This window comes from Tribolium madens, unplaced genomic scaffold (genome assembly GCF_015345945.1).
Source record: "Tribolium madens isolate multiple individuals breed KSU strain unplaced genomic scaffold, Tmad_KSU_1.1 Scaffold_96;HRSCAF=242;Tcas5.2_LG5, whole genome shotgun sequence".
In the NCBI taxonomy this organism is placed as follows: Eukaryota; Metazoa; Arthropoda; class Insecta; order Coleoptera; family Tenebrionidae; genus Tribolium; species Tribolium madens.
Genome location: NW_025401068.1, coordinates 5063724 through 5076818, shown reverse-complemented (window position 1 = coordinate 5076818; position 13095 = coordinate 5063724). Strand labels below are relative to the sequence as shown.

Sequence of the window (13095 nt, the reverse complement as noted above, 5' to 3'; positions counted from 1 at the left end):
TTTTTGGATGTACACATTTAAACGAAAATAAAAACATGAAATTTGAAAGATATGTTCTTAGGGGGTGAATTGGGTGTATAAACCTTTAAACCGTGATAAAAACGTACCTACACTTTGGGAAACATATTGCTTAGAGGGTGTACAGGTCCGCTAAAAAAGATTTTTTGAAAATTAATTTCTAAGGGGGGTGAAATGGGGTGTAAACATTTAAACGAAGGTAAAAATATAAAATTTAAAAAACATATTCCTTAGAGAGAGATCCACCAAGAAAAGATTTTTTGAAAATATATTTATAAGAGGGTGAAATGGGTTGCCAACAATTAAACGAAGATAGAAACATAACTTTTGAAGGATATGTTCTTTAGCGGTTGTAAAGGGGCACTAACACTAGATTTTTAAAAATCAGTTTCTAAGGAGGTGAAATAAGATGTACACGTTTAAACGAAGATAAAAGATGAAATTTGGAAAATAGATAGAGAGTAAAGTAAAGTGCACTACTCAGGCACTTCTCAAAAACCAACCTATAACGGGATGAAATAAGGTGTAGACATTTAAACGAAAATATATGAAATTTAGAATTTTGATTTTTGAGAGTGTAGAAGTGCACTTTTTGAAAATTCAACGAGGTGAAATGGGGTGTAAGCGATGGTAACGTAGGTACATACATTCCATTCGTCATTTTCTTGGCACTGAATTGGCTTTCTGCTTCTGCGTTGTTTTAAGTTAATGAATCAAGAAAAAAAAATAGATAAACAGACTAACTTCACATTTCTTTTTTGAAAAACAACAAAAGCATATATCTAAAATCTGTGTGGACGAAGTCACGGGACATGCTAGTTATTAAATAAAATCTGTTATACACAACCAAAACTAAAGTAACAAAAAATCGTAGAATCTTTTGGTTTTACTTAGTTTTTCAAATGGTAAACAGTTCTCTCAGAATTTATTCACATTTTTTGAAATTTTAAAATATTGATTAAAGTTCACTGTTACAAACAATGACCAGACTTTCAATCTTTTATCTTAAAATAAGTTGAAAGTGGTCATTTCAAAAATATGGAAAAATATTTGTGTACTTTGATGGCAACATCTCCCTTACTTGTTACTTGTTTTTTACTTTTGTTAAGATCGAAGACTGGTGGAGGAACCTGCAATTTGGCGCAATTGCGCCTCATGGTTTCTCGTTCAAATTAAACCATAGATCGTTCCGACGGCGCGATAAGAATCCCATTATCCTGCTGCAAGCCTGCGAATTGCGGATTTACCGCAAATTTATCAGCGGCGAAACCGGCGTCCAATGTGGCGTTTTCGTAGCGTCCGTCTGTACGCGAAATCGATCGTCTTGAAGGATTATTTGTGGCAGGTTGAAGCGACGCTTTAATAAAATATTTATCAAACGTCGATGACTTTCTATTACGAATTTCCCGAAAAACACCGAATTCCGGTAATCTTCCCGACTGTCAGGTGGATTACCGATAAACCTTGCCGCTTTAATTGAAAAACAAATTAGGAGCAAAGTTTAATCTCGCCTCCATCAATGTCGTGCCCGAAAAATTGATTCGATGATGGATCTCTTGAACGGAGCAAAAAACACGCCTCTTCGGAAGGACATTAATCAATTTATCGGTCGAAATGTTAGTTTTCGGATTGTTTTAGGTCGTGTTTGTTTAAACGATTCGAAAAGAGCCGCCTATACAATGTTGGTATTATTTATTCATTTGTTTTATTAAGCTGTCACTTGTCAGTGCTGCTTGAATTTTAAAATAAACAAATACTTCAATTGATGGGTGTTTATGTACTGGAAGCTTTATAGTGAATTGGGGTGTTGACATGGAACGAATTCGCGTTTGCTCAACCCGAAAAGGAGAAAAATTCCCTCGACCGTACCGGTTCAATATTTAGATAACCTTTCGCTTTGCTCAGAAATTATTATTTTAATCTAAATTGCATTTAAATACTGTGGTGATAATAAGATTAAAATAATATCAAAAGAAAAACAAATTTCGTCTTGTTTATTACGAAACCAATAACAAAGATTTTAGCAAAAATTAACAAAAATAGAACTAGCATGTGTATCAAAAAAGTATTAAAAATAGTTATTTATCAATCAAGAGAGAATAAACAACTACTTTACTCCCGAGGATGTAGGTAATGTCAGAGGCGAGTTTATTTTATTTATTTATTTATTTTTATTTATTTTAAGAGTAGAATCATTATTTCATTTACTAGTATTTTATGTCGGAGCAAATAAAGCGTCACTTTATTCCCTGTTAGGTGGCAAATAATTTTTCGGCGAAATAAATAAACAATAAACATTTTGTACATTATTTTGCATTCCATTATTTAAAAAGTTTTTATTCACATTCACTATAGTAATATGTTGATTCTTAATCTTTCAGAAGTCAGAACAACAACTATTACAACGTTATGATCCCACCAAATGTCAAAAACGCAATTTGTTTTAACAGCAACTCGTCAACGCATAAACTTTGTTAGGAAAAAAAGATAATTTTATGATTTAATTAAAATAATCAATAAAATAGCATTCAAAGCTCGATATATAGGAATTTCAAAACGCTCTCGAGCTCCATCTTTCCTCGAGGCTGCGCCTCTCGGTCAGATAATCTGTTTTCTCCAGATAATGAAATATTTCGCCCATTGCTTGTAATATGTATACCTATTGTTTACTTGAAATACTATAACAACTCTGTAGATTACGAGTGTGTGTGTGTAGTTGCGGAATTAAAATTTCAGGCAGTATTTTTCTTACTTTAAAGAGTTCACTGTAAACTACCCTTTACTGTCATCATGACTGACATTTGCCAATTAACCTTTTTTTTTGTTGTTAAAATTGTTAATTAAACAATTTGTCTGTCTTAAGAAATTTATTAATTGAACTAAGTGTAATTAAATCATCGCTTTGATCTGCTGCCTACCCGTTATTATGGCACAAATCACTACTTTTGAAAGTAAATAAGTCAAAATGACATCAAAATGACATAAATATGACAAGAGTAAAAAATGAGATTATTAATGTAAAGGTTGTTTTAGAGTCTACATTATGAAAATGACAATACTGCCCGAAATTTTAATTCCACAACTGTACCATTCACAACAATTTGGAACATTCCTATTGCATCTTATTTCTACCACCAAAGAGTAAATTCATTTAAATTTAATATTACATATTTTATAATTATATTTTCTCTATGATTGCAAACAGCATATTCTAGAACTCATCAAAATTCATATAAACGACATGAAAACAAACACATAACATAATTAAAAATATACCTATGTTTGTAATCAAAATTTATTAAAATATAAAAATATTTTGTTTGACTTAAGTACAACAATTTGTTAAAACTATTAAAAATAATTAAAATAAAACACATGCTTTTTTTAATAACATCACGCAATCTGATTTACAACTGTAAAACACTTAACCAACTCAAACTAAAAATGAATTCTAAATGTGAATTCTGAGACAACCTATTCTACCTATACATATACCTAAAGGGTGTGTCAAAACTCTCGCCCCAGAGGAAAATTTCAAGTAAGATAAGATACCAGAAACATGAAAAAAAATGTTTAAAAAATTCTGACATTTGACATTTTTTATGTCTCTTGAATGAAACTGATGATCTTGTATATGTTTTTTTTATAATTATTTATTAAAGGTACAAAAATGTTGCCAATAAAAGCTACAAATAACATTAAACAGAGTTACAATTTAGGGTACAAATTCCTTGTTTCCTCTTCTAATAGGCTGTAGCAAAATACTTGGAAAATTATTTTTCCAACAAAAATAAATAGAGTCAAAGTGCAAAATTAGAAACTTTTATAAATAACATTTTTTCCATATTCCTGGTCTCTTACCTTCCCATTTTTCTCTGGGGCGCGAGTTCTGGCGCACCCTGTACGCTAAATAAGCTCTACACACCAAACACAGGGATACAAAGAAAATACGTATTCGTCTACAATAAAAGAATAACAAAAAGTAAATGTTCAAGTAATAATTTTAAAAATAAAAACATGATACAGAGCTATTCAAATAACTTTCACACCCCCGCCTAATTGGTGAAAAAAAATCCCAAAAGTTTGTTTTCATGATTTTCTGAAATACCATTTGAAGTTATATAAAGTTAAAAGTCATCAAATATTCAAAGTATTTAATTAATTGTTATAAATGTGAAGTTTTGGGTTAATAAAACGTTAATCATGGATCAATTAAACGTAAAACAGATTTAAATGTTAAATGTTTTTTCAAAATTCTGAGAGCAAAGCTCGCTTTGAAACTCATAATAGTCATAATAAACAAACGTTGTTATAATCGTTTTAGTTCTCAAAAGACAAATGAAGAGTTTATCTCTTTAAAAACATATAATTTGGTTGAACCAAAGATAGATTCCCATCCCAGCGAGAAGAAACGACACGAGAAAAAGGGAATAATTGAATAGAATCCGGGATTTCAATTATTGGGTTAAAAAAGCAGCCAGAGCTTTTAAATCACAACTCATACTGTACGAAATAAATAAAATCAATATCCGCTCGCTTTTGGGCCATATTCACCCTCACAACAAATCCCGAAACGTGCTAAGCTCATTAATAAACAATTTCCACATTTACCTTCGCACCCCCGCCCCAATTAAACCCCATCAAACCTCAATCAAAAAAGAAAAAATCTTGGCACGTGAGGCCGATCGAAATATGCGCACCGTGCGTATTTTTCAAAAAGCCGTGTGTCAGAAATCAATACGTAGTAGCCGGCTCGGGGGTGCGAAAGCGAATGCTGTTGAGCCCCTTCGGGGCATGTGCACGCACCGTCGTCACGTTGAGCCCCCGAGCTAATCGATAGCCCCCTTTTGATCTTGCCTAGGGCCCTCAAGGGGCTCCACTCACTGTCATGTCACACAACACTCCAATTTCACTAACTAAAACACTAGACATGGGCCAGCTACTGCAGCATCTTACTCGAAACAAAACCCGTGTCGATACTGTCCCAGCCAACTGTGGTCGCGCAGATGGGACGCCACTTCGAGACGAGATGAGTCGAAGTCCTACGATGAAGGACGACCAAAGGGAAAATGGCCGTCGGCGATGCGTCGGGGGTGGGTTTGAGGCCAGGCTAAAGGTTCTAGAAAAAGATGAAAAATCGAATGATCTTGACGATGATAATAAAGAGTATTAGAGTAAGAGAAAATAGGAAAATAAAGTTATTCAAATTACAACGACACAATTTTCATAGATCTATAATTTTGAATCACCCTGTATATCAAAATTGACATCTACAATGTTGTAGATTAATCGTAACATAAATAAGAAATTTGGAAAACTTTAATTAGAAAGAGCTTTTTTCAAAACATAAGCAGCAATCTCTTAGAAATAAATAGAACAAAATAATAGTTTATAAATAAGCATTTTAGAACTCTTTAATAAAGAAATAGGTTTTGTCTTCCCCAAGCAAAAATTAAATTAAATTTATTTTTATAATTATCTTTATCTTACAGGTTGAGTTTTTGAGCTACCTTAAACCTTTGTTTTCGGTGATAGAAATCAAATATTATTCATAAGTGAGATAAAGTACTCACACTGAGAAAAATGAATAGTAACAGCTAAATGATAGATTAGTTTGACTAAGAAAAGTTTAATACTAATCCATGGATGTTCTCAAGCAATAACCAACATTGGAAAATAACATGTAGGGTTTTCCATTAAGTTATTGATTTATTATTATTGAACAAAATATTCTTTACGGTATTGTAATTTAGTATGTAAACTATAGATCGTAATAAATAAGTAATAATTTAATAGTTAATAAATCTATTTAAATTTTTGTTTAGTCAATAATGTATTTTCTTTACATGATAACCAATGGAAACGATTATTCAACAACAGTTTATTCTTTTTTAACCAGCATAAAGATCTTAACATATAACAAACGGAACTTCAAATGTAAATACGTAAATATTACTTGGAAAAATTGCGCGCATGCTCACCACAACATGCAGTTGCGTTGCACGTTGTGTGTGGTGAATGTGCTCCAACTTTGTTCAAACGAGTCTTTACATGAACGAATAGTTTAATGGTCATTTGTTTTTTCTGTTGTATTTGTGTTTGTGTTTTGAGGAGTGCAGGTGTCCGTTTGACGAAAAGTGCCAAAAGCTGCTGAAGCAGTGGCAAAAATTTGAAGGTTAGTATAATGATATTTACAATCGCCGGATCAGCCACCACCAGAAATTTTTAATACGGGCTATTAGAGGTGACGTCACAGACGCGACTGTACTGAAGCTAAACATACAGTGTTGCCAGTTGTGACACTAGAGTACCAAATTGATACTAGATTTTTTTTACTAGATATTTATATTTACTTGTAAACCAATAATAATTTATATTCTCAGCCAAATACACATTATGTGAATGTTAATATTTTTTATTTTGTTTTGTTTTGGTACGACCTATCCACTCCTGTCGTTTGCAACATTCTGGCAATGCTGTACACATATTTTTGACGTACACAGAAAGTGAGGTTAGAACAGATTAAATTACAGAAATGTTGACTACAATTGTTAAAACCATTACGAAACGACACACATTTTTCATAGCAACTATTTCCTTAGTAACAATCTCCCTACACGTCCAGGATTCAAGAAATAAACTTTTATTTGTTTAGCTTCAAAGGTACAGTCACGTACCTTGCTGACGTCACACTAATAGAGCGTATTGCGACACGCTCTGCGTATTAAGATAAAAATATTTTTAAGAGCAATAGCTTCGAGCAGTGGCTGATTTGGACTGTTGCAAACTACATTCTCCATAATGTTATTTCAACTGCAATAATTTCATTTTGTAAATAATGTAGTATGTTGGCGATAAAAACTTTTGTTAAATATTAAGCAATTATATTTAATGTTAAACTGATGGAATCTAACTATCTACTTTTTGTTTTTTTTTATTCAGATGAAGGAATGACATATGATATTTTGCTGGATCTTGTTCAGAGTTTCTTTCCTCAGCTGGTGCCAAAATTTGATGACCAATTCAAATTGATGCGGCATATTAAAGAGTACAAATCTGCATCTTTGGTAAGTTTTTCAATTTTAAAGTCTATTTTTTTAATTTATGAGTATTAATGCAGTGATTGACGTCCTGGCAACCCCGTCCCCGTGCAGTACTAAATAAATAATTTGTACTTAATGATGTTTTAAATGTTTATTATTTTGCTTAATAAATTGTTCTAAATAATATATGTACAGTTTTATTTTTTTGTTAGGTTTATATACCTGCTGGTGGCTGTACTGATTAGCAATCCGGTATATTTTTACCAAAAAAATATTTTTCCCTTTAAGATATACTTCTTAACTATCAAGAACACATTTTTTAATATCTAATGCGAGATTATTAATCTTTAATGATCCTTGTTTCTTGTTAATAAATATTTCTTACTATTAACAATGCAATGATAATATTAAAGTAGATGTTAAGTTTTTATAAAATCAGAATCACTTAAAAACTAAGAAATGCTATGTTTGGAAATTCCAAACAAATTATTTATTCTCTGATAACAATAGTTTCTTCCGCCGTATTCTAAAAAATTATTAGTTTACATTTAAGCTAAATCTTTAACTAGTAAAAAACTGTTCTCTCAGTGCACAAGTGACTAAATTTGACTATTATACAGGGTGCGCCAGAACTCGCGCCCTAGAGGAAAATGACATATAAGGTAAGATCCCAGGAACATGAAAAAAATGTTAAAAAAAAATTTATCTATAAAAATTTCGAAGTTATGAGGGTTTAAAGTTTGTACTTTGACTATATTTATTTCTGTTGGGAAAATAATTTTCCAAGTTTTTTTGCTATAGGCTATTGAAAGAGGAAACAAGGAAGCAGCTGTATCCTAAATTGTAACTCTATTCACTGTTATTTGTGGCTTTTATTGGCAAAATTTTTGTACCTCTACTAAATAATTGTACAAAAACATATACAAGTTCATCAGTATCATTAAAAACACATAAAAAAATGTCAAATGTTAAAAAATAAATGTCAAAATTTTTTGACAGATAGAATTTTTTAAACATTTTTTCCGTGGTCCTGGTATCTTACCTTACTTGAAAATTTTCTCTGAGGCGCAAGTTCTGGCGCACCCTGTATTATATTTACTATTTTATTTACTATTATATTTTTATATGTGAATATTTTACTTGAATCAAACTTTATTTTTTGTATAGTTGCACCTGTAAGATAAAACGTCGTATATACCACGTGATCGAAATGCCAAACTCGTGAGAAGTGTCCCACTCGTGCGCAAGCGCACTCCTCGGTCACAATTCTCACTCGCATATAATGATGCATTTCTATCACCCATAATATAATGTACTATTAATTTTTTAATTTATTGTATTCTCATTTTATATTTTTCTTTTTTTTTATTTTCTCTCATTGTTCTTTTATTTCCTCTAACTTCAGTATATATTATATGTATTACCTATAAGGTGGATGCTACTCTTCTCTAAACTAAACTGTATTTTATTCTATACTTCGCTTTGTTTTTTTTACGTTTTTAGTTTCATCATTTGCTTCTTCGCTTTTTTTGTTATAAGTATTTGTAGTTTTCTTATTTTATTATTTTTCTTCTTCTTTTTTTTCTATCAGATGTTCTGTTTTAATTTTTTTATGCCCACGTATTTGAATACCTACTAGGCATCCCTAAGTTAAATTTTATTCTTTACTCTTTTTTGTTTCAATTTCAATTTTATTTCGATAATTTTCCTTTCTCTTTTTGTTTTGTTTTTTCAGTATTCTTTTACTTAGTTTATTGTTATGTATAAGGTTTCTGATTTCTATTAATTCATTCCTTCCTTGTAGCTTAGCTTTTACATTACATGGTAGATGATTCGCTCCTGTAAGCTAAGAAACTTTATTCCGTTAACAGAATAAAAAATAAGAAAAGAACGCTTTTCTTATTTTTTAATGATCTTTTGTCGTTTTAACATTTAGTTATGTACAAATTTTTCTTCATTATATCGTTTGTTTTCTGTTTCATTGGTTTTTCATTTTAAGTTATCGATTTCATAATTCTCTTTTTGCTAATTACAATATTCTCTTTTATTTTTGTATTTTATCAAATTTTTTAATATTTTTTGTTATAATTTTTTTATAGGTACATATTTTTTTATCAATTTGTTTTAAAGATTGTCATCGATAGTTTAGTTTAGTAATTTTCAGTTTTATTCTTTGTTTGTTGTGAAATCTTTTCTCAATTTCATTCGTTTTTTATTATTTCATTACATTAATTTTTTTCTTCATTTTTTTTCTTGGTTTTTTACACATTTTACATTAAAAATTTTAATGAATTTAGTTGGAGCCAATTTACAAAAACGTTTTGTAATTACTTAATTTATTTTTGCTTTACTATAATTACAATACAATACAAATTTACAAATTCTTTAAAAAAATCAATAACAAAGATTAAAAGCAGGTATGTTCCTATATACCTATTTTTTATCTACATTTTATACTGGCCAACATGACTTCAAATAAAAAGCCCAATTCCCAGCATAATAATTCCTCTCACACCCAATAACAATAAAAAATAAGTATATAACCCCTGTACACATATCTCAACACGCACCGAGATTATTCCCTAAAACTCCCAACTAGAACAACAGCTCCGTTCATATAAACGCCCAATAAATTTTTATGACCCCATCTTCCGAAAAAAATCACCGTTTTTAAGCCCACGAGCGGCACACATTCAAACGATCCATAAACATCATCTTTTTGCAGAAAAACACAACAAAAGCCGTCTTTTAACCCTTTATTCGTTCAACAACTGTTCGAGTTTAAACTTCTGTTTCGGCGTCAGTTTAATAATTTCAACCGGGTCCGCGGGCACCAATACTGGATTTAAGAACACGCGGTGAATCCTCACGCCGCTCAAGGCTTTCGATTGTGAGATTTCTTGCCTTCGGATCTCGCGCAAGAACTGCAATCTTTGTTGAGTGCCGGCTTTTTGGTACCTTTGTCTGCAAATCACACGACTGGAGGCAATTAGCGCCCTAATAAACGATGCAAATGTGGATACTTACTAAGGTACCTCGAGGTTGGTGTAACTGGGGTCTTTCGAATCGTTGGGCGTTAAAATTTCACAATGGAGTTTTGGTGGAGGTTCCTCCTTTTTGAATCTCATCGCTTCAGACATTTTTGATGTGTTTGCGCGTTGCCAAGGCCAGGAAATAGAAGACTTTTATCGATTTTATAAAAATATAACTCAAAGTCAAAATGAGGGGTGACAGGTAGGAGTCGAGTCGCTTGGCAAGATTGTTTAATTCAACAAAAAATGTACAAGCTGTCTATAAGATTTTTAAATTTAAGTTTTTAAATAAAAAAAAAGTTTTTTATCCGGTTTTTCGGATGTTTTTTGTGTTGATTTCGACGAAACTTACTATGGGAATTAAAATGTTGTGAATTGAATTTAGGTATGTAAAATGTTCAAAGAAGTCGATTATGTAATATTAGCGAATCCCATTATCCGCTGCTTTAAAGAGCAAAGCCAAACAAATGAATATTTTAACTCTCAATTCAGTAAGTATTTAAGATTGATAAAGTGCTAAAAATATAAAAGTGTAGTTATAAAATATGTAATTATACTAAAAAAAAATGTTAAAAACGCATAAAAATTAAAACAAATTACTTAAGTTTTCATAACTACAAATAAACTTTTAAATAAAAATAAATTTTATTGCCTTTATCTCTAATCTATGTCCATCTCATAATATTTTAATAATTCAAAAATAAAGGCTTTTTAGTTTGTTTTTTTGTTACCAAAAATATGAAAATCTCAACAATCAGTTTTTACTATTTATTAGATGGTAAATTAAAAGAGATTTTTAACGGTGCTTGATTTGATTGGCTACAATCAAAAGTTCAGGAATTATCGTTGTACATTTTAGGTATTGTCAGATGACCGAAATTTAAAAAAAGACAAAAACAAACTAAAAAACCAGCATATAAATACAGGGTGTTTCACATAATTTTACGAGGCCTGCGCCTGTAAGGTTTTGGTTTCCAAAAATTAAATAATTAAATGTGTATTGTAAATTGTATTAAATAATGTAAATTGTATCCAGTGTTCTATGATTTTTGTATATTTGGGTGCGTACATTAGGCGCAAGCCTCGTAAAGTTAAGTGAAACACCCTGTACATAAAACGTTCATTGATAAAGTTAAAAATCGAAAAATTTTAAAAACAAAAAAATTAAAACTTATAGAACAGTATTTTCTGCTATATAAGTAAGGTTTGTGTCCTAAAATTGAAACATTCTTATGTCGAGATTAAAAATGTTTAATTTTCTGCAATGAATAGTTTTAGAAATGCTGAAAAAAATTCTTTAGAATTCGTATAACATCTAGTTAATTATTAAAATGATGCAGTTTCGAAAGCGCTTTCCGCTCAAGTGCACATAATCACAATCAAAGACTTTATTGTTAAATTTTCTCCGAGTCCTATCGAAACACCCCAATTCCTATTGTTGTAAATTCTTGTCAAAGTCAAAACAGTGACATTTGAAACGAAATTAGTTTCGTGATGTTTGCCAATACTTTCCAGAGCGGCTTCATATCAATTTTCTACAGTGTGGGCAGCAATCCGTTGCAATTATGGGACAAGCAAGTGAGTTTTGATGCAGTGTCGTTTATCTTCGCCCTCATTATCATATTAATGTCGCCGCGTTATTTCATACTCTCATCACGTATTAAATGCGATACGTTATGAGACTCACGATCCGGTTTTTGTGCACTTATCTCCGGAGAATCCACCTGTGGTAAAGGATTCCCTCGTCCTGTTTCAGGTGAAGAATGGGCACATCAGACGAGTAGTTGACGACGAGGTCAGGTCCCTGGTTTTGGAGATATCGGGTACGAATGTCGCCACAACCTATATCACGTGTCCCATCAAACCGAGGCTTTCCCTAGGGATTAAACTGCCTTTTCTTGTCATGATCATCAAAAATATGAAAAAGTATTTCACTTTCGAAATACAGATTCTTGGTAATTCAAGTTTGTTCTACTCTAAACGGAATAATATTATCACTTTGTATCCTTGGGTCTAGACGACAAGGACATGCATCGACGTTTCCGTGTCTCTAATTTCCAATCGACGACGAAAGTGCGTCCTTTCTGCACTACAATGCCTATAGGACTTAGCAGCGGCTGGAATCAAGTCCAGTTCAACTTGGCCGACTTCACAAAACGAGCTTATGGTAATAATTTTTTTTTAGTCAAAAATATTTTTTTATTGTTCCAGGGTCAACATATTTGGAAACAACTCGAGTCCAAATCCATGCAAACGTCCGAATTCGCCGAATTTACTTTTCCGATGTTTTATACAGTGACGATGAGTTACCAAATGAGTACAAACTATTTTTGCCAACACCCGGAACTCAAACTCCGGCACGTCCTAGTAAAGTGGTTGCAGACAAGCGCGAATCAAAAGATAAAAAAGAAGAAAAGAAGCCTTCAGCTGAAGAAATCAAGCCTCCGGTAGCTCAGGAAGTCCCTTCGGCCGCTCCTCCGAGTCCGGCAGGTCCGGAAACTCCGGTAGCTGAACCTGAAGAGGCACCAGCGGCGGAACCCGAATTAGCGGCTGAAACCGAAATTTCAGTAGTTGTAGCTGAACCTCCGAGTGAAGCTGAAGAAGTTGCTGAAACAACGACCGAAGCACCGACTGAAGAAACGACTGAAGCACCGACTGAAGAAACAACTGAAGCACCGACGGAAGCCGAACCGGCTGAAAATGCCGAAGTATCTGTAGCTCCGATTGAAGGTGCAAATGAAGAAGCTCCTCCTGAAACAGCTGCTCCTGAAGTTGAGGCACCTCCGGTTGCGGTTGAAGAAACTCCGGTTGAGGAGCAACCACCCGCTGAGGAAAAGCCTCCAGTTGAAGAACCTGCGGCCGAAGCACCACCCGCTGAGGAACAAGCACCGGTAGAAGAAGCGGCTGCAGAGGCTTCATAATGTGCTATTTTATGTTTTAATAAATGTTTTGAATTTGGCGCCTGGTTACGTAATGCTTGTTTAGGGACATTTTGCAATATG

At 32.5% G+C, this 13095-nt stretch overlaps 3 protein-coding genes and 1 long non-coding RNA gene across 15 annotated transcripts in view; 2 read left to right on the top strand and 2 right to left on the bottom strand.

Annotated features, from left to right (window-relative positions):
• Positions 1–4990, bottom strand: part of LOC123013497 (neural-cadherin) — a 145415-nt gene extending 140425 nt beyond the window's left edge. For all 12 annotated transcript variants that reach the window (XM_044412029.1, XM_044412034.1, XM_044412031.1 and 9 more), the window contains exon 1: positions 4825–4990. The gene's annotated coding sequence lies outside the window, so the exon portion shown is untranslated. The remainder of the gene's footprint in view (positions 1–4824) is intronic.
• A 1047-nt stretch (positions 4991–6037) lies between these two features.
• On the top strand, positions 6038–7244 carry LOC123013349. The gene is made up of 3 exons (XR_006413262.1): positions 6038–6193; positions 6961–7085; positions 7139–7244. It is a non-coding gene; the product is annotated as an uncharacterized LOC123013349 (long non-coding RNA).
• A 2217-nt stretch (positions 7245–9461) lies between these two features.
• Positions 9462–10301, bottom strand: LOC123013342. The gene is made up of 2 exons (XM_044411802.1): positions 10089–10301; positions 9462–10040 (listed from the first exon to the last, which is right to left on the bottom strand). The coding sequence occupies exons 1-2, from the start codon at positions 10199–10201 to the stop codon at positions 9818–9820; spliced, it is 336 nt and encodes a 111-aa protein (XP_044267737.1). The 5' UTR covers positions 10202–10301; the 3' UTR covers positions 9462–9817.
• A 1167-nt stretch (positions 10302–11468) lies between these two features.
• On the top strand, positions 11469–13052 carry LOC123013762 (cilia- and flagella-associated protein 20-like). Its single transcript, XM_044412525.1, has 4 exons — positions 11469–11671; positions 11850–12048; positions 12111–12260; positions 12305–13052. Exons 1-4 carry the CDS (start codon positions 11588–11590, stop codon positions 13012–13014), a joined length of 1143 nt encoding a protein of 380 aa, XP_044268460.1. The 5' UTR covers positions 11469–11587; the 3' UTR covers positions 13015–13052.
• Positions 13053–13095: the final 43 nt, after the last annotated feature.